General features: G+C 54.0%; 1 protein-coding gene across 1 annotated transcript; it reads right to left on the reverse strand.

Annotated features, from left to right (window-relative positions):
- Window positions 1–648: 648 nt before the first annotated feature.
- On the reverse strand, window positions 649–14,497 carry ISOC2 (isochorismatase domain containing 2). Its single transcript, XM_061443430.1, has 5 exons — window positions 14,354–14,497; window positions 11,854–12,063; window positions 8,117–8,187; window positions 3,561–3,678; window positions 649–769 (listed from the first exon to the last, which is right to left on the reverse strand). Exons 1-5 carry the CDS (start codon window positions 14,477–14,479, stop codon window positions 701–703), a joined length of 594 nt encoding a protein of 197 aa, XP_061299414.1. The 5' UTR covers window positions 14,480–14,497; the 3' UTR covers window positions 649–700.
- Window positions 14,498–21,274: the final 6,777 nt, after the last annotated feature.

Consider the following 21,274-nt stretch of genomic DNA (forward strand, 5'->3'; position numbering starts at 1 on the left):
TCATAGACCCCCCTATAGACCTCCCCAGGCCCCCCCCCCTCTCCCATAGACCCCCTATAGACCCCCCTCTCCCCATAGACCCCCTATAGACCCCCCCCCTCCCCATAGACCCCCTATAGACCCCCTCTCCCTTCCCCATAGACCCCCTATAGACCCTCCTCTCCCCATAGGACCCCCTATAGACCCCCCTCTCCCCATAGACCCCCTATAGACCCCCTCTCCCCATAGACCCCCTATAGACCCCCCTCTCCCCATAGACCCCCTATAGACCCCCCTCTCCCCATAGACCCCCTATAGACCCCCCTCTCCCCATAGACCCCCTACCCCTCTCCCATAGACCCCCTATAGACCCCCCTCTCCCCATAGACCCCCTATAGACCCCCTCTCCCCATAGACCCCCTATAGACCCCCTCTCCCCATAGACCCCCTATAGACCCCCTCTCCTATAGACCCCCTATAGACCCCCCTCTCCCCATAGACCCCCTATAGACCCTCCTCTCCCCATAGACCCCTATAGACCCCCCTCTCCCCATAGACCCCCTATAGACCCCCCTCTCACCATAGACTCCTATAGACCCCCCTCTCCCCATAGACCCCCTATAGACCCCCTCTCCCCATAGCCGCCCCCAAGAACTCAGCCGGGCTCGGGGGGGGGGTGAGGGGCAGCGTTTATTGACCCCCATGGGGGTGGTTGTGGGGCTCAGAACCCCCATGGCCCCCCCTGCAGCAGCTCCATGTTAGGGATGGGCTCCTTGATCAGCTCCAGCACCTGGGGCAAGAGTGGAATGAGCTCCCATGAATATTAATGAACCATCATGAATATTAATGAACCACCATGAATATTAATGAGCTCTCATGAATATTAATGAACTCTCAATGATTATTGTATTAATGAGCTCTCATGAATATTAATGAACTCTCAATGATTATTGATGAGCTCTCATGAATATCGATGAGCTCTCTTGAATATTAGTGTGCAGGAATGAAGTGTTGGATATCGACGTGAGGCTATGAATATTACAGAGCGCCACCGAATATTAATGAATGCTAATGAATATTAATGAGCGCTGATGAATATTGATGTCTGTTTATGAACACGAGCTAATGAGCACTAATGAATATCAAGGAGCGCTAACGAATATTGATGAGTGTTCATGAATGTTAATGAGTGCTAATTAATGTTGATGATCGCTGTTGGGTGTTAATGAGAGTTAATGAATGTTGATGAGAGCTTCTGAGCGTTAATGAGAGCAAACGAATGTTAATGAGCATTAATGAATATTAATGAGAGTTGGTGACTATTAATTTTACATCAATGAGTGTTAATGAGCAATACTGAAAGTGAGTGTTAATTAACGTTAATGAGAGTTACTGAATGGTAATGAGCGTTAATGATAGTCAATGAGTATTAATTAGCGCTAATGAACGTTAATGATTGTTTATAAAGGTTAATGAGTGTTAATGAGCATTAATGAATATTGATGAGTGTTAATGAACGTTAATGGAAGGCAATCCATTGATCAATACCAATGAACATAAACGTGTGAATGAATATGAATGAGCGTTAATGAATATTTTTGAGTGTTAATGAGCACTAATGAGTGTTAATGAGCACTAATGAATGTTAATTAGCGCCAATGAATGTTACTGAGCGTTAATGAGCCCATAACCATCCACTAATAAACCCGCTAATGAGCACCATATGCAACTTCCTATGAACCAGCTAATTAATCGCCTAATAGCCTGTAATTAACACCATAATTAGCCCATAATTAGCCCATAATTAACGCCAGTTAACCCCTAATAAACCACCAACGAAGACCTCGTTACTTCTTAACTACCCCGCTAATTACCTTTGAATTACCCCATTAAACCTGATTACCTCTTAATTACCCATAATAAACCTCCATTTAACCCTTTATTAACCCCAATAAACCCCTAATTAGCTCTTAATTACCCCGAATAAACCCTAATTACCACTTAATTACCGCAATGAACCCCTAATTACCCTCAACCCCTCAATACTCCTTAATTACCCCAATAAAATCCTAATTACCCTATACCCTTAATTACCCATTAATTACACCCAATAACCCCTAAATACCCGCTAATTACCCCCAGTAACACCCTAATTACCCTAACCCCCTCATTAGCCCTTAATTACCCCAATAAACTCCTAATTACTCTAAAACCCTCATTACCCCTTAATTAATCCCAATAAACAACCTATTACCATTTAATTACCCCATTAAACCCCTAATTACCCTAAACGCCTCATTACCCCTTAATTAACTCAATAAACCCCTAATTACCCCTTAATTACCCCAATAAACCCCTAATTACCCTAAACCCCTCATTACCCCTTAATTATGCCCGGCAAACCACTAATTACCACAAAAAACCCTAATTACCCCTTTATTGCCCCAATAAACCCCTAATTACGCTAAACCCCTCATTACCACTTAATTACGCCCAACAAACCACTAATTACCCTAAACCCCTCATTACCCCTTAATTACCCCCTATAAACCCCTAATTACCCTAAACCCCTAATTACCACTTAATTAACCCCAATAAACCCCTAATTATCCCTTAATTACCACAATAAACCCCTAATTACCCTCAACCCATTACCCCTTAATTACCCCAATAAACCCCTAATTACCCTAAACCCCTCATTACCCCTTAATTACGCCCAGCAAACCCCTAATTACCCTAAACCCCTAATTACCCCTTAATTACCCCAATAAACCCCTAATTACCCCTTAATTACCCCAATAAACCCCTAATTACCCTAAACCCCTCATTACCCCCTAATTACGCCCAACAAACCCCTAATTACCCTAAACCCCTAATTACCCCTTAATTACCCTAAACCCCTCATTACCCCGTAATTACCCCAATAAACTTCTAATTACCCTAAACCCCTCATTACCCCTTAATTACCCCCAATAAACCCCTAATTACCCTAACCCCCTAATTACCCCTTAATTACCCCAATAAACCCCTAATTACCCCTTAATTACCCAATAAACCCCTAATTACCCCAACCCCTGATAACCCCTTAATTACCCCAATTACCCCCGAATTGCCCCTTAATTAACCCCTCATTACCCCTAATTACCCCCCTATTATACCCAACAGCAAAGACCCCACCACCCCCCCCGACTGAATGTGGGGCACGGAAAGATGCTGAGAGCCCGGTGTGCGGTGCCGTGCGGGCTCATTTGCATAAGGGGTGGTGCCGTGCGGGCTCATTTGCATAAGGGGCAGCGCCATGCGGGCTCATTTGCATAAGAAGCATTGCCTTGAGGGCTCATTTGCATAAGAGGCAGTGCCGAGTTGGCTAATTTGCATAAGGGGCGGTGTCGTGCTGGCCCAGTTGCATAAGAGGCGTGGCCGCACGGGCTCATTTGCATAAGGGGCGGTGCCGTGTGGTCTCATTTGCATGAGAGGCAGTGCCATGCAGGCTCATTTGCATAAGAGACGTTGCCGTGCGGTCTCATTTGCATAGGGGGCGGTGCAGTGCGGTCTCATTTGCATAGGGGGCGGGGCCGTACCTGCCGGAAGCGGGGGTGGGCGCTGTCCCGCAGCAGCCCCAACAGGAGGCTCTCGCTCGTGCCCAGGAAGGCGCCGCTGGCCTGGAGCCGATGCAGGGCCACGGCCCGCTCCATGGGGCTGCCCCATAGCAGGGAGACCCATGGAACCCATTGGGACCCATAGAGACCCATTGACACCCATTGGAACCCATTGACACCCAATGGAAGCCATTGACACCCATTGAACCCCACTGAACACCATTGAGACCCATAGAGACCCATTGACACCCATTGGAACCCATTGACACCCACTGAACCCCACTGAACCCCATTGGAACCCATTGACACCCAATGGAAGCCATTGACACCCATTGAACCCCACTGAACACCATTGAGACCCATAGAGACCCATTGACACCCATTGGAACCCATTGACACCCACTGAACCCCACTGAACCCCATTGACACCCATTGACACCCATTGACACCCATTGGAACCCATTGACACCCACTGAACCCCACTGAACACCACTGAGACCCATAGAGACCCATTGACACCCACTGAACCCCACTGAACCCCATTGACACCCATTCACACCCATTGGAACCCATTGATATCCATTGAACACCACTGAACCCCATTGAGACCCATTGACACCCATTGGAACCTGTTGGAACCCATTGGCGCCCATTGACACCCATTGAACACCACTGAACCCCACTGAGACCCATTGACACCCATTGGAACCCATTGATACCCATTGACACCCATTGAACCCCACTGAACCCTATTGACACCCATTGACACCCATCGAACGACACTGAACCCCATTGAGACCCGTTAGAACCCATTGACACCCATTGGAACCCATTGACACCCACTGAACCCCACTGAACCCCATTGACACCCATTGACACCCATTGGAACCCATTGACACCCACTGAACCCCACTGAACACCACTGAGACCCATAGAGACCCATTGACACCCACTGAACCCCACTGAACCCCATTGACACCCATTCACACCCATTGGAACCCATTGATATCCATTGAACACCACTGAACCCCATTGAGACCCATTGACACCCATTGGAACCTGTTGGAACCCATTGGCGCCCATTGACACCCATTGAACACCACTGAACCCCACTGAGACCCATTGACACCCATTGGAACCCATTGATACCCATTGACACCCACTGAACCCCACTGAACCCCATTGACACCCATTGACACCCATTGACACCCATTGGAACCCATTGACACCCACTGAACCCCACTGAACACCACTGAGACCCATAGAGACCCATTGACACCCACTGAACCCCACTGAACCCCATTGACACCCATTCACACCCATTGGAACCCATTGATATCCATTGAACACCACTGAACCCCATTGAGACCCATTGACACCCATTGGAACCTGTTGGAACCCATTGGCGCCCATTGACACCCATTGAACACCACTGAACCCCACTGAGACCCATTGACACCCATTGGAACCCATTGATACCCATTGACACCCATTGAACCCCACTGAACCCTATTGACACCCATTGACACCCATCGAACGACACTGAACCCCATTGAGACCCGTTAGAACCCATTGACACCCATTGGCACCCATTGAGACCCTTTGAGACCCATTGGAACCCATTGACACCCATTGGCACCCATTGAGACCCTTTGAGATCCATTAGAACCCGTTGGAACCCACTGACACCCATTGACACCCATTGGAACCCATTGACACCCATTGGAACCCATTGACACCCACTGACACCTACTGGAACCCCTTGACACCCATTGGAAACCATTGGAACCCATTGACTCCCATTGAACCCCACTGAACCCCATTGAGACCCATTGACACCCATTGGAACCCATTGACACCCATTGGAACACATTGGAACCCATTGACACCCATTGAACCCCACTGAACCCCATTGAGACCCATTGACACCCATTGACACCCATTGGAACCCATTGACACCCATTGAACCCCACTGAACCCTATTGACACCCATCGAACCCCACTGAACCCCATTGGAACCCATTGACACCCAATGGAAGCCATTGACACCCATTGAACCCCACTGAACACCATTGAGACCCATAGAGACCCATTGACACCCATTGGAACCCATTGACACCCACTGAACCCCACTGAACCCCATTGACACCCATTGACACCCATTGACACCCATTGGAACCCATTGACACCCACTGAACCCCACTGAACACCACTGAGACCCATAGAGACCCATTGACACCCACTGAACCCCACTGAACCCCATTGACACCCATTCACACCCATTGGAACCCATTGATATCCATTGAACACCACTGAACCCCATTGAGACCCATTGACACCCATTGGAACCTGTTGGAACCCATTGGCGCCCATTGACACCCATTGAACACCACTGAACCCCACTGAGACCCATTGACACCCATTGGAACCCATTGATACCCATTGACACCCATTGAACCCCACTGAACCCTATTGACACCCATTGACACCCATCGAACGACACTGAACCCCATTGAGACCCGTTAGAACCCATTGACACCCATTGGAACCCATTGACACCCACTGAACCCCACTGAACCCCATTGACACCCATTGACACCCATTGGAACCCATTGACACCCACTGAACCCCACTGAACACCACTGAGACCCATAGAGACCCATTGACACCCACTGAACCCCACTGAACCCCATTGACACCCATTCACACCCATTGGAACCCATTGATATCCATTGAACACCACTGAACCCCATTGAGACCCATTGACACCCATTGGAACCTGTTGGAACCCATTGGCGCCCATTGACACCCATTGAACACCACTGAACCCCACTGAGACCCATTGACACCCATTGGAACCCATTGATACCCATTGACACCCATTGAACCCCACTGAACCCTATTGACACCCATTGACACCCATCGAACGACACTGAACCCCATTGAGACCCGTTAGAACCCATTGACACCCATTGGAACCCATTGACACCCACTGAACCCCACTGAACCCCATTGACACCCATTGACACCCATTGACACCCATTGGAACCCATTGACACCCACTGAACCCCACTGAACACCACTGAGACCCATAGAGACCCATTGACACCCACTGAACCCCACTGAACCCCATTGACACCCATTCACACCCATTGGAACCCATTGATATCCATTGAACACCACTGAACCCCATTGAGACCCATTGACACCCATTGGAACCTGTTGGAACCCATTGGCGCCCATTGACACCCATTGAACACCACTGAACCCCACTGAGACCCATTGACACCCATTGGAACCCATTGATACCCATTGACACCCATTGAACCCCACTGAACCCTATTGACACCCATTGACACCCATCGAACGACACTGAACCCCATTGAGACCCGTTAGAACCCATTGACACCCATTGGCACCCATTGAGACCCTTTGAGACCCATTGGAACCCATTGACACCCATTGGCACCCATTGAGACCCTTTGAGATCCATTAGAACCCGTTGGAACCCACTGACACCCATTGACACCCATTGGAACCCATTGACACCCATTGGAACCCATTGACACCCACTGACACCTACTGGAACCCCTTGACACCCATTGGAAACCATTGGAACCCATTGACTCCCATTGAACCCCACTGAACCCCATTGAGACCCATTGACACCCATTGGAACCCATTGACACCCATTGGAACACATTGGAACCCATTGACACCCATTGAACCCCACTGAACCCCATTGAGACCCATTGACACCCATTGACACCCATTGGAACCCATTGACACCCATTGAACCCCACTGAACCCTATTGACACCCATTGACACCCATCGAACACCACTGAACCCCATTGAGACCCACTGGAACCCATTGACACCCATTGGCACCCATTGAGACCCTTTGAGACCCATTGGAACCCATTGACACCCATTGGCACCCATTGAGACCCTTTGAGACCCATTGGAACCCATTGACACCCATTGGCACCCATTGAGACCCTTTGAGACCCGTTAGAACCTGCTGGAACCCATTGACATGCATTGACACCCATTGGAACCCATTGACACCCATTGGAACCCATTGACACCCACTGACACCCACTGGAACGCATTGACACCCATTGAACCCCACTGAACCCCATTGAGACCCATTGACACCCAGTGGAACCCATTAACACCCATTGGAACCCATTGACACCCACTGACACCCATTGGAACCCACTGACACCCATTGACACCCATTGGAACCCATTGACACCCACTGACACCCATTGGAACCCACTGACACCCATTGACACCCATTGGAACCCACTGACACCCATTGGAACCCACTGGAACCCATTGGAACCCATTGACACCCATTGGAACCCACTGACATCCATTGACACCCATTGACACCCATTGGAACCCGCTGACACCCATTGACACCCACTGGAACCTGTTGACACCCACCGAGCCCCATGGATCCCATTGCCCCCATTGCTCCCCATTGCCCCCCATGCCCCATAGCTCCCCATAGCTCCCCCATTGCCCCCACCTGCGCGAGGAGCAGGCATCCACGGCCACGTGCACATCCAGGCCCCGCTCCAGTAGGTCCAGGGCTGTTTGCTATGGGGGGAAGGAAAGGGGGGGCCCATTGACCCCATATCCATCCCCATTGACCCCATATCCATCCCCATTGACCCCATATCCACCCCATTGACCCCATATCCATCCCCATTGACCCCATATCCACCCCATTGACCCCATATCCAGTCCCATTGACCCCATATCCATCCCCATTGACCCCATACCCATCCCCATTGACCCCATATCCACCCCATTGACCCCATATCCATCCCCATTGACCCCATATCCACCCCATTGACCCCATATCCATCCCCATTGACCCCATATCCAGTCCCATTGACCCCATATCCACCCCATTGACCCCATATCCATCCCCATTGACCCCATATCCATCCCCATCGACCCCATATCCAGTCCCATTGACCCCATATCCATCCCCATTGACCCCATATCCATCCCCATCGACCCCATATCCAGTCCCATTGACCCCATATCCACCCCATTGATCCCATATCCATCCCCATTGACCCCATATCCACCCCATTGACCCCATATCCATCCCCATTGACCCCATATCCACCCCATTGACCCCATATCCATCCCCATTGACCCCACATCCACCCCATTGACCCCATATCTACCCCATTGACCCCACATCCATCCCCATTGACCCCATATCCATCCCCATTGACCCCATATCCACCCCATTGATCCCATATCCATCCCCATTGACCCCATATCCACCCCATTGACCCCATATCCATCCCCATTGACCCCATATCCACCCCATTGACCCCATATCCATCCCCATTGACCCCACATCCACCCCATTGACCCCATATCTACCCCATTGACCCCACATCCATCCCCATTGACCCCATATCCATCCCCATTGACCCCATATCCACCCCATTGACCCCATATCCATCCCCATTGACCCCATATCCACCCCATTGACCCCATATCTACCCCATTGACCCCACATCCATCCCCATTGACCCCATATCCATCCCCATTGACCCCATATCCACCCCATTGACCCCATATCCATCCCCATTGACCCCATATCCAGTCCCATTGACCCCATATCCACCCCATTGACCCCATATCCATCCCATTGACCCCATATCCATCCCCATTGACCCCATATCCACCCCATTGACCCCATATCCATCCCCATTGACCCCATATCCAGTCCCATTGACCCCATATCCACTCCATTGACCCCATATCCATCCCCATTGACCCAATATCCAGTCCCATTGACCCAATATCCAGTCCCATTGACCCCATATCCACTCCATTGACCCCATATCCATCCCCATTGACCCCATATCCAGTCCCATTGACCCCATATCCATCCCCATTGACCCCATATCCATCCCCATTGACCCAATATCCAGTCCCATTGACCCCATATCCACCCCATTGATCCCATATCCATCCCCATTGACCCCATATCCAACCCATTGACCCCATATCCATCCCCATTGACCCCATATCCATCCCCATTGACCCCATATGCATCCCCATTGACCCAATAACCAGTCCCATTGACCCCATATCCACCCCATTGACCCCATATCCATTCCCATTGACCCCATATGCATCCCCATTGACTCCATATCCAGTCCCATTGACCCCATATGCATCCCCATTGACCCCATATCCAGTCCCATTGACCCCATATGCATCCCCATTGACCCCATATCCAGTCTCATTGACCCCATATGCATCCCCATTGACCCCATATCCAGTCCCATTGACCCCATAGCCATCCCCATCAAGCCCATATACAGTCCCATTGAGCCTATATTTGGTCCCCATTGACCCCATATCCAGCCCACATTGACCCCCAAATCCATCCTCATTGACCCCATACCCTGTCCCATTGACCCCATACCCATCCCCATTGACCCCATATCCAGTCCATATTGACCCCCAAATCCATCCTCATTGACCCCCATATCCATCCCCATTGACCCCATATCCATCCCCATTGACCCGATATCTATCCCCATTGACCCCATATCCAGTCCCATTGACCCCATATCTATCCCCATTGACCCCATATCCATCCCCATTGACTCCATATCCACCCCATTGACCCCATATCCACCCCATTGACCCCATATCCAGCCCCTTTGACCCCATATCCATCCCCATTGCTCCCCATCCCGTGTTCCCCCCCCACCCCCATTGCCCCATCACCATTGCCCCCAACACCTAACTGCCATCCCCATTCCCCCCACAGCCCCACAACCCCATCACCCCCATTATCACCATTGCCCCCCATTACCCCCGTTGCACCCATCACCCCCATTGCCCCATTAACCCCATTATTCCCATTCCCCCCATTACCACCATCATGCCCCATTCATCCCATTGTCCTCATTGCTCCCATTGCCCCTCTTGCCCCCACACCCCATTATCCCCATCATCCCCATTGCCCCCATTACCCCCATTTCCTGCATTGGCCCCATCACCCCCATTCCCCCAATCACCCCCATTCTCCCATTCTCCCCAATGCCCCCATTGTCCCCATCACCCCAATCACCCCCATTACCCCATCACCCCATTCCCCCATTCCCATTACTACCATTACCCCCATTACCCCATTACCCCTTTGAATCCATCACCCCATTACCCCATCACCCCATTACCATTGCCCCATTACCCCCATTGCTCCCATTACCCCCATTACCCAGTCATCCCCATTACCCCATGCCCCCATTACCCCATTTCCCCTATTCCCCCATCACACCCATTACCCCATTGACCCCATTACCCAATTACCCCCATTACCCCATTGACCCCCATCACCCCATTACCCCCATCACCCCATTTCCCCTATTGCCCTCATTACCCCATCACCCCCATCACCCCATTGACCCCCATCACCCCATTACCCCCATCACCATTACCCCATCATCCCCATTACCCCCATCACCCCCATGACCCCCATTACCCCCATTGCCCTCATTACTCCCATTACCCCATTGACACCCATTACCCCCATTGCCCCCATTACTCCCATTGCCCCCATTACCCCACTGACCCTCATTACCTCCATCACCCCCATTCCCCCTATTACCCCATCACCCCCATTACCCCATTGACCCCCATTACCCCATCACCCCCATTACCCCATTGACCCCCATTACCCCCATTACCCCATTGCCCCCCATCACCCATATTACCCCAACACCCCCATTATCCCCATTACCCCCATCAACCTCATTCCCCCATCACCCCCATTGCCCCCATCACCCCCATTACCCCCATCACTCCCATTACCCCATCACCCCCATTGCCCCCATTCCCCCATCACCCCCATTACCCCATCACCCCCATTCCCCCCTCACCCCCATTCCCCCATCACCCCCATTACCCCATCACCCCCATTCCCCCATCACCCCCATACCCCCATCACCCCCATTCCCCCATCACCCTTATTCCCCCATCACCCCCATTACCATCACCCCCATTCCCCCATCACCCCCATTCCCCCATCACCCTCATTACCCCCTCACCCCCATCGCCCCCATTACCCCCATTCCCCCATCACCCCCATTACCCCCATCACCCCATCACTCCCATTACCCCCATCACTCCCATTCCCCCATCACCCCCATACCCCCATCACCCCCATTCCCCCATCACCCCCATTCCCCCCTCACCCCCCTCGCCCCCCTCGCCCCTCACCAGCACGCAGGCCTGCGCCTCGATGCCGCACAGGAGGACGGCGCTGAGGTGGGGGTGGGCGCTGAGCTGGGCCCCCAGCACCGGGACCCCACTAAAGGAGCTCTTGGGGTGCGGGGTCAGATCCTGCACCCCCAGCTCGGGGACCGTGGGGCCCAGAGCCTCCGGGCGCTGCTCGGTCACCAGCACCGGCACCCCCAGCACCTGGCAGCCCTGGGGGGCAATGGGGGTTAATGGGGGTTAATGGGGGCAATGGGGGGCAATGGGGGGCAAGGGGGGGCAATGGGGGTAAATAGGGGCAATGGGGGGCAATGGGAGCTAATGGGGGCAATAGGGGGCAATGGGGATTAATGGGGGTTAATGGGGGCAATGGGGGTTAATGGGGGCAATGGAGGCAATGGGGATTAATGGGGGTGAATGGAGGCAATGGGGGTTAATGGGGGACAATGGAGGCAATGGGGATTAATGGGGGTGAATGGAGGCAATGGGGGTTAATGGGGGCAATGGAGGCAACGGGGGTTAATAGGGGCAATGGGGATTAATGGGGGGTAATGGGGGTTAATGGGGCTTAATGGGGGCAATGAGGGTTAATGGGGGTAAATAGGGGGCAATGGGGGTTAATGGGGGTTAATGGGGGGCAATGGGGGTTAATAGGGGGCAATGGGGGTTAATGGGGGCAATGGGGGTTAATGGGGGGCAATGGAGGCAATGGGGGTTAATAGGGGCAATGGGGGTTAATGGGGGTGAATGGAGGCAATGGGGGTTAATGGAGGGCAATGGGGGCAATGGGGGTTAATGGGGGCAATGGGGGCAATGGGGGTTAATGGGGGCAATGGGGGTTAATGGGGGTTAATGGGGGCAATGGGGGTTAATGGGGGTAAATGGGGCAATGGGGGTTAATGGGGGGCAATGGGGGTTAATGGGGGGCAATGGAGGCAATGGGGGTAAATAGGGGGCAATGGGGGGCAACAGGGGGCAATGGGCCTGGATATGGTGGCAATGGGGATGAATATAGGGTCAATAGGGATGGATGTGGGGTCAATGGGGATGGATATGGGGGTCAATGGGGATGGATATGGGGTCAATGGGGATGGATGTGGGGTCAAAGGGGACTGGATATGGGGGCAATGGGGACTGTATGTGGAGTCAATAGGGACTGGATATGGGGTCAGCGGGCATGGGTATGGGATCAATGGGAGCACATATGAGTGTCCAGGTGTTGGGGGGTTTCTATGTGTCCCATAGGGCTTTATGGGTGCTATGGGGTCTGTATGGGTCTCTACAGGGTCTCTGTGGTCTCTATGGGTCTCTATTGGTATCTATGGTTCTCTATGGTCTCTATGGGTCCCTATGTGTCTCTATGGGGTCCCTATGGGTCCCTATGGGTCCCTATGGGTCTCTATGGGTCCCTATGGGTTGCTATGGGTCCTTATAGGTCTCTATGGTCTGTATGGTCTCTGTGGGCCTCTATGGGTCTCTATGGGTCTCTATGGGTCTCTATAGGTCTCTATGGGTCTCTATGGGTCCCTATGGGTCTCTATGGGTCTCTATGGGTCTCTATGGGTCTCTATGGGTCTCTATAGGTCTCTATGGGTCTCTATGGGTCCCTATGGGTCTCTATGGGTCCCTATGGGTCTCTATGGGTCTCTATGGGTCTCTATGTGTCTCTATGTGTCTCTATGTGTCTCTATGGGTCTCTATGGGTCTCTATGGGTCTCTATGTGTCTCTATGGGTCTCTATGGGTCCCTATGGGTCTCTATGGGTCTCTATGGGTCTCTATGGGTCTCTATGTGTCTCTATGGGTCTCTATGGGTCCCTATGGGTCCCTATGGGTCTCTATGGGTCTCTATGGGTCTCTATGTGTCTCTATGGGTCTCTATGTGTCTCTATGGGTCTCTATGGGTCTCTATGTGTCTCTATGTGTCTCTATGGGTCTCTATGTGTCTCTATGGGTCTCTATGTGTCTCTATGTGTCTCTATGGGTCCCAGTGTGTCTCTATGTGTCTCTATGTGTCTCTATGTGTCTCTATGGGTCTCTATGGGTCTCTATGTGTCTCTATGGGTCTCTATGGGTCCCAGTGTGTCTCTATGTGTCTCTATGTGTCCCTATGTGTCTCTATGTGTCCCTATGTGTCTCTATGTGTCCCTATGTGTCTCTATGTGTCTCTATGTGTCTCTATGGGTCTCTATGTGTCCCTATGTGTCCCTATGTGTCCCTATGTGTCCCTATGTGTCTCTATGTGTCCCTATGTGTCTCTATGTGTCTCTATGGGTCTCTATGGGTCTCTATGGGTCTCTATGTGTCTCTATGTGTCTCTATGGGTCTCTATGGGTCTCTATGTGTCTCTATGTGTCTCTATGTGTCTCTATGTGTCTCTATGTGTCTCTATGTGTCCCTATGTGTCTCTATGTGTCTCTATGTGTCTCTATGGGTCTCTATGGGTCTCTATGGGTCTCTATGGGTCTCTATGGGTCTCTATGGGTCTCTATGGGTCTGGGCACCTTGCGGAGCCGCGCGGCCGCGCTGAGGACGGGGCCGAACGCGTGCACGTGGGGCCGGAAGCGCTCCTGGAGGTCACAGAGCAGCAGCACGGAGCGGGAGGGGCAGAGGCGGCCCAGGCGGGACATGGTCACGTGGTCACCCGTGGGCGGGGTCACCTGTGCGTGGGACACACATGGACACGTGCGTGCGGTGTCACGTGATCACGTGTGTGCAGCGTCACATGATCACACGTATGCAGGACACACATGAACACGTGTGTGCGGTGTCACGTGATCACATGTGTGCAGTGTCACATGATCGCATGTATGCAGGACACACATGAACACCTGTGTGCGGTGTCACGTGAACACATGTGTGCAGAGTCACATGATCACGTGTGTGCGGGACAGACATGAACACATGTGTGCGGTGTCACGTGAACACACGTGCGCAGTGTCACGTGATCACACGTATGCAGGCCACACATGAACATGTGTGTGTGGTGTCGTGTGAACACACATGTGCAGAGTCACGTGATCACGTGTGTGTGGGACATATATGAACACACGTGTGCGGTGTCACGTGAACACATGTGTGTGCAGAGTCACATGATCACATGTATGAGGGACATATATGAACACGTGTGTGCAGTGTCATGTGGAACACACATGTGCAGAGTCACGTGAACACGTGTATGGGACACGCAGGAATGCATGTGTGTGGTTCACGTGAGCACACGTGGGTACAGTGTCATGTGATCACACGTGTGCTGTGCCACGTGATCACACGTGTGTGGGTGAGCCTGGACACGCATGTGTGGTGTCACGTGATCACTTGTGTGCGGGACACGCATGAACACATGCGTGCGGTGTCATGTGAACACACGTGCGCAGTGTCACGTGATCACACGTATGCAGGCCACACATGAACATGTGTGTGCGGTGTCATGTGAACACACGTGCAGAGTCACGTGATCACGTGTGTGCAGGACATATATGAACATGTGTGTGTGGAGTCACGTGATCACATGTGCGGGACATATATGAACACGTGTGTGCAGAGTCATGTGAACACGTGTGTGCGGGACACGCATGAACACGCATGTGGGGGTGCCTCGCAATGTCTCAGTCACGTGACTCGCCCCCTCCCCGCCCCCCCCCAGTCCGCAGCCAATCAGCAGCCCCCAACCACCCCCGCCCACCTCCCCAGCCAATCAGCTTCGCCAAAAAGCCCCCTTCCGCACCTCCCTCCCCATCAGCCAATCAGAGCTGTGCTGGGCGGACTCAACCCATCAACCCCGCCCACCCTCCCGGGAGCCAATCAGAACGGGAGGGGCGCTCTCTGCAGCCAATCAGAGGCCGGGGCGGGCTGTGACGTCGAGCCTTAAAGGGACACGAGCCTTGGGGTGGGGTGGGGGGAGGGGGGGGCAGGGGGGGGTCATGTGGAGGTCACGGAGGGGTCATGACCCCTCCCCACCGCAGTGGGCGGGGCTATTACCTGCGGGCGCCCTCGCGCCGCGCTCTGATTGGATGCGGGGTCACGGCTCCGGCAAACGGGCTCGATGTGGGTGGGAGGAGGCGGGACTTCCGGTGGCGGTGGGCGGGGCCAAGGAGGTGGGCGGAGCTTCGGCAATCTCCGCCTTCCGCTTCGGCGACCTCCGGAAATGGCCCCAAAATGCCCCGAAATTGCCCCAAAACCGACCCCAAGCGGCCCCAAACTGCCCCGAAATGCCCCAAAATCCACCCAAATTGCCCCAAAACCGACCCCAACCGGCCCCAAACTGCCCCGAAATGCCCCAAAATCCACCCAAATTGCCCCAAATTGCTCAAATGAGCCCCAAAGTGGCTTTAATTGTGATGGGAGGCTATGGGGGGGGCACAATGGGGCTGGGGGGATGTATGGGGCTGGGGGGGGTGTATGGGCTGGGGGGATGTATGGGGTTAGAGGGGATGTATGGGGCTGGGGGGGGTGTATGGGGCAGGGGGGATGTATGGTGCTGGGGGGATGTATGGGGCTAGAGGGGATGTATGGGGCTGGGGGGATGTATGGGGTTAGAGGGGATGTATGGGGCTGGGGGGGGTGTATGGGGCTGGAGGGATGTATGGGGTTAGAGGGGATGTATGGTGCTGGGGGGATGTATGGGGCTAGAGGGGATGTATGGGGCTGGGGGGATGTATGGGGTTAGAGGGGATGTATGGGGTGGGGGGATGTATGGGGTTAGAGGGGATGTATGGGGTGGGGGGGAGACGTATGGGGCTAGAGAGGATGTATGGGGCTGGGGGGGTGTATGGGGCTGGGAGGGGTGTATGGGGCTGGGGGGATGTATGGGGTTAGAGGGGATGTATGGGGTTAGAGGGGATGTATGGGGCTGGGGGGATGTATGGGGCTGGGGGGGATGTATGGGGTTAGAGGGGACGTATGGGGCTGGGGGGGGTGTATGGGGTTAGAGGGGATGTATGGGGCTGGAGGCATGTATGGGGTTAGAGGGGATGTATGCGGCTGGAGGCATGTATGGGGGTGGGGGGGGATGTATGGGGCTGGGGGGATGTATGGGGCTTAGAGGGGGTGTATAATGCTGGGGTGGATGTATGGGGTGGGGGGGATGTATGGGGCTGGGGAGGATGTATGGGGTGGGGGGATGGATGGGGTTAGTGGGCATGTATGGGGCTCAGAGGGGATGTATGGGGCAGGGGAGGATGTAAGGGGCTGGGGGGATGTAAGGGGCTGGGGGGTATCTATGGGGCAGAGGGGGCACTTGTGGGGCTGGAATAGTGCCGGGGGGGCGGGGGGGGGGGAGCTCCCCCCATAGTCAAGCGCAGTGATTGCGGGTGGTGGGGGTTGGGTTGCGATGACGTCACGGGGGCGGTGCCAGTGACGTCACGCGATGGCCGTCGTGGGGCAGCGGCTGCTGCTGGCGCTGGTGCTGGGGGGGGCGGCGCTGTGGGGGAGGGGGGGGGCCCCCTTCGAGCTCCGCGAGGCCCTGGGGGGGCTGCGGGGGGAGAACGCGAGGCTCGAGGGGGCCCTGAGGAACCTGAGCAGGGCCCTGGGGCTGCTGCGGCTGAGGGAGCCCCACGGTGAGTGCGGGGGGGACCCCATGGGGGACCCCATTGAGACCCATTGAGATCCTATTGAGACCCATTGAGATCCTATTGATCCCTATTGAGATCCTATTGAGACCCATTGAGACCCATTGATCCCTACTGAGATCCTATTGAGACCCATTGAGACCCATTGAGATCCTATTGAGACCCATTGATACCCATTGAGACCCACTGATCCCCATTGATCCCTATTGAGATCCTATTGAGACCCATTGAGACCCATTGAGATCCCATTGAGACCCACTGATCCCCATTGAGATCCGAGACCCATTGAGACCCATTGAGATCCTATTGAGACCCATTGAGACCCATTGAGATCCTATTGAGACCCATTGAGACCCATTGAGATCCTATTGAGACCCATTGAGACCCATTGAGATCCTATTGAGACCCATTGAGACCCATTGAGATCCTATTGAGACCCATTGAGATCCTATTGAGACCCACTGATCCCCATTGATCCCTATTGAGACCCATTGAGATCCTATTGAGACCCATTGAGATCCTATTGAGACCCACTGATCCCCATTGATCCCTATTGAGATCCTATTGAGACCCATTGAGACCCATTGAGATCCTATTGAGACCCACTGATCCCCATTGATCCCTATTGAGATCCTATTGAGACCCATTGAGACCCATTGAGATCCTACTGAGACCCACTGATCCCCATTGAGATCCGAGACCCATTGAGACCCATTGAGATCCTATTGAGACCCACTGATCCCCATTGATCCCTATTGAGATCCTATTGAGACCCATTGAGACCCATTGAGATCCTATTGAGACCCATTGAGATCCTATTGAGACCCATTGAGACCCATTGAGATCCTATTGAGACCCATTGAGACCCCATTGATCCCAGTGAGACCCCACTGATCCCTATTGAGACCCCATTGATCCCAGTGAGACCCCATTGAAACCCATTGAGACCCCATTGAAACCCATTGAGACCCCATTGATCCCTATTGAGATCCCATTGATACCCATTGATACCCATTGAGATCCTATTGATACCCATTGATCCCCATTGATCCCCATTGAGATCCCACTGAAACTCATTGATCCCTATTGAGATCCCATTGAAACCCATTGATCCCATTGAGATCCCATTGATCCCATTGAGACCCATTGAGATCCTATTGAGACCCATTGAGATCCTATTGACACCCATTGATAGCCATTGAGACCCATTGATCCCTCTTGAGATCCCATTGATACCCATTGATACCCCATTGATACCCATTGAGACCTCATTGATCCTTATTGAGATCCTATTGATACCCATTGATCCCTATTGAGACCCCATTGATACCCATTGAGGTCCCACTGATCCCTACTGCTACCCACTGAGACCCATTGATCCCTATTGAGATCCCATTGATACCCATTGACCCCTATTGGTACTCATTGAGACCCACTGAGACCCCATTGATACCCATTGTTCCCTATTGGTACCCATTGAGACCCATTGAGCCCCACTGATCCCTATTGAGACTCCATTGATACTCATTGAGCCCCATTGATCCCCATTGATTCCTATTGATCCCCATTAAGCCCCCTGATGAGTGCCGAGACCCCCCTATTGAGACCCCACTGAGACCCCATTGATACCCACTGAGAACCCCCCACTGAGACCCCATTGATACCCATTGACACCCCCCCCTTGAGAACCCCCATTGATCCCCATTGATATCCATTGATGCCCATTGAGACCCCATTGATACCCATCGACCCCCCCCATTGACACCCCCCAGTGAATGGGGACCCCCCATTGACACCCCCCCACTGATGCCCATTGACTGCCCCCAATGAATGGGGACCCCCCCATTGCTACCCCCCCATTGACACCCCCCAGTGAATGGGGACCCCCCATTGATACCCCCCATTAACCCCCATTGACGCACCCCAGTGAAAGGGAACCCCCCATTGATACCCCCCATTAACCCCCATGGATACCCCCTAGTGAATGGGGACCCCCCCATTGATACCCCCCATTAACCCCCATTGACGCACCCCAGTGAAAGGGAACCCCCCATTGATACCCCCCATTAACCCCCATGGATACCCCCTAGTGAATGGGGACCCCCCCATTGATACCCCCCATTAACCCCCATTGACACCCCCCAGTGAATGGGGACCCCCCATTGACGCCCCCCCACTGATGCCCATTGACTGCCCCCAGTGAATGGGGACCCCCCCATTGATACCCCCCATTAACCCCCATTGACACCCCCCAGTGAATGGGGACCCCCCATTGACGCCCCCCCACTGATGCCCATTGACTGCCCCCAGTGAATGGGGACCCCCCCCCATTGATACCCCCCATTAACCCCCATGGATACCCCCCAGTGAATGGGGAACCCCCATTGATACCCCCCATTAACCCCCATGGATACCCCCCAGTGAATGGGGAACCCCCATTGATACCCCCCATTAACCCCATTGACATCCCCCAGTGAATGGGGACCCCCCCATTAACCCCCATTGACACCCCCCAATGAATGGGGACCCCCCCATTAACCCCCATGGATACCCCCCAGTGAATGGGGACCCCCCCATTGATACTCCCCATTAACCCCCATTGACACCCCCCAGTGAATGGGGACCCCCCATTGACGCCCCCCCACTGATGCCCATTGACTGCTCCCAGTGAATGGGGACCCCCCCCATTGACACCCCCCCATTAACCCCCATTGACACCCCCCAGTGAATGGGGACCCCCCCCATTGACACCCCCCCATTAACCCCCATTGACACCCCCCAGTGAATGGGGACCCCCCATTGATAACCCCCATTAACCCCCATGGACCCCCCATTAACCCCCTTTCCCCCTCCCCCCACAGACCTCAGCTGGACTCAAGCCCCCCCCCTCCCGGACCAGCCCCCCCCTTGCTATAGGGGGGCTCCCCCCACGTCGGCTGCAGCCCCCCCCATCGCCCCCTCCCCCACTTTGGGGGGGGTCACCCTGGGGGTGGGGGGCATCGCCCTCCTGATGCTCTGAGCCCCCCTCCCCCCATTGCATCCAGCACCCATTGAGGTACGTGGGGGATGGGGGGGGGGGAAGGGGCTGTGCATGTGCCCCCCCCCCCCCCATTAATTAACGCGGTGTTAATTAGAGCATGAATATGGGGCGGTCGATGGCGGGGGCCCTTCCCCCCCCCCCCTCCATCCCATAATAGCATGGGAAGGGGGGGGAGGGAGGGCTCCACTACTGATGTCCTCATTGACCCTCCCCCAGGTGCTGCTGCCCCATAGATGTGGGGCTGGAGGAGGGTGACCCCCAACTGCCCCCCCCCCAGGTGATGTGAGCCCCCCCCCCTTAATTAAACACCTTTGGGAACGGGGTTGTGGTCCCATGGGTGCCCCCCCCCAACCTATGGGTGCTCCCCCACACTTATGGGGCCCCCCCCAACTTATGGGTGCCCCCCCAACTATGGGTGCTCCCCCTTACTTATGGGTGCTCCCCCTTATGGGTGCCCCCACCACCAATGGATGCCCCCCCCAACTGTGGGTGCCACTCCACCAATGGGTGCCCCCCACCTATGGGTGCCCACCCAACTATGGGTGCTCCCCCTTACTTATGGGTGCCACCCCACCTATGGGTGCCACCCCACCAATGGGTGCCACGCCACCTATGGGTGCCCCCCCAACTATGGGTGCTCCCCCCACTTATGGCTGCCTCCCCCACACTTATGGGTGCCCCCCCCACCTATGGGAGTGCCCCCCAAGTATGGGTGCCCCCCCTCACCTATCGGGGTGCCCCCCCTAACCTGTGGGAGTGCCCCCCTACTTATGGGTGCCCCCCCCCAATGGGTGCTCCCCCTTACTTATGGGTGC

The sequence above is a fragment of the Pezoporus flaviventris genome, unplaced genomic scaffold, assembly GCF_033815535.1.
Source record: "Pezoporus flaviventris isolate CSIRO_AGI_PZ_B2104156 unplaced genomic scaffold, CSIRO_AGI_Pfla_v1 ptg000362l, whole genome shotgun sequence".
Classification (NCBI taxonomy): domain Eukaryota; kingdom Metazoa; phylum Chordata; class Aves; order Psittaciformes; family Psittacidae; genus Pezoporus; species Pezoporus flaviventris.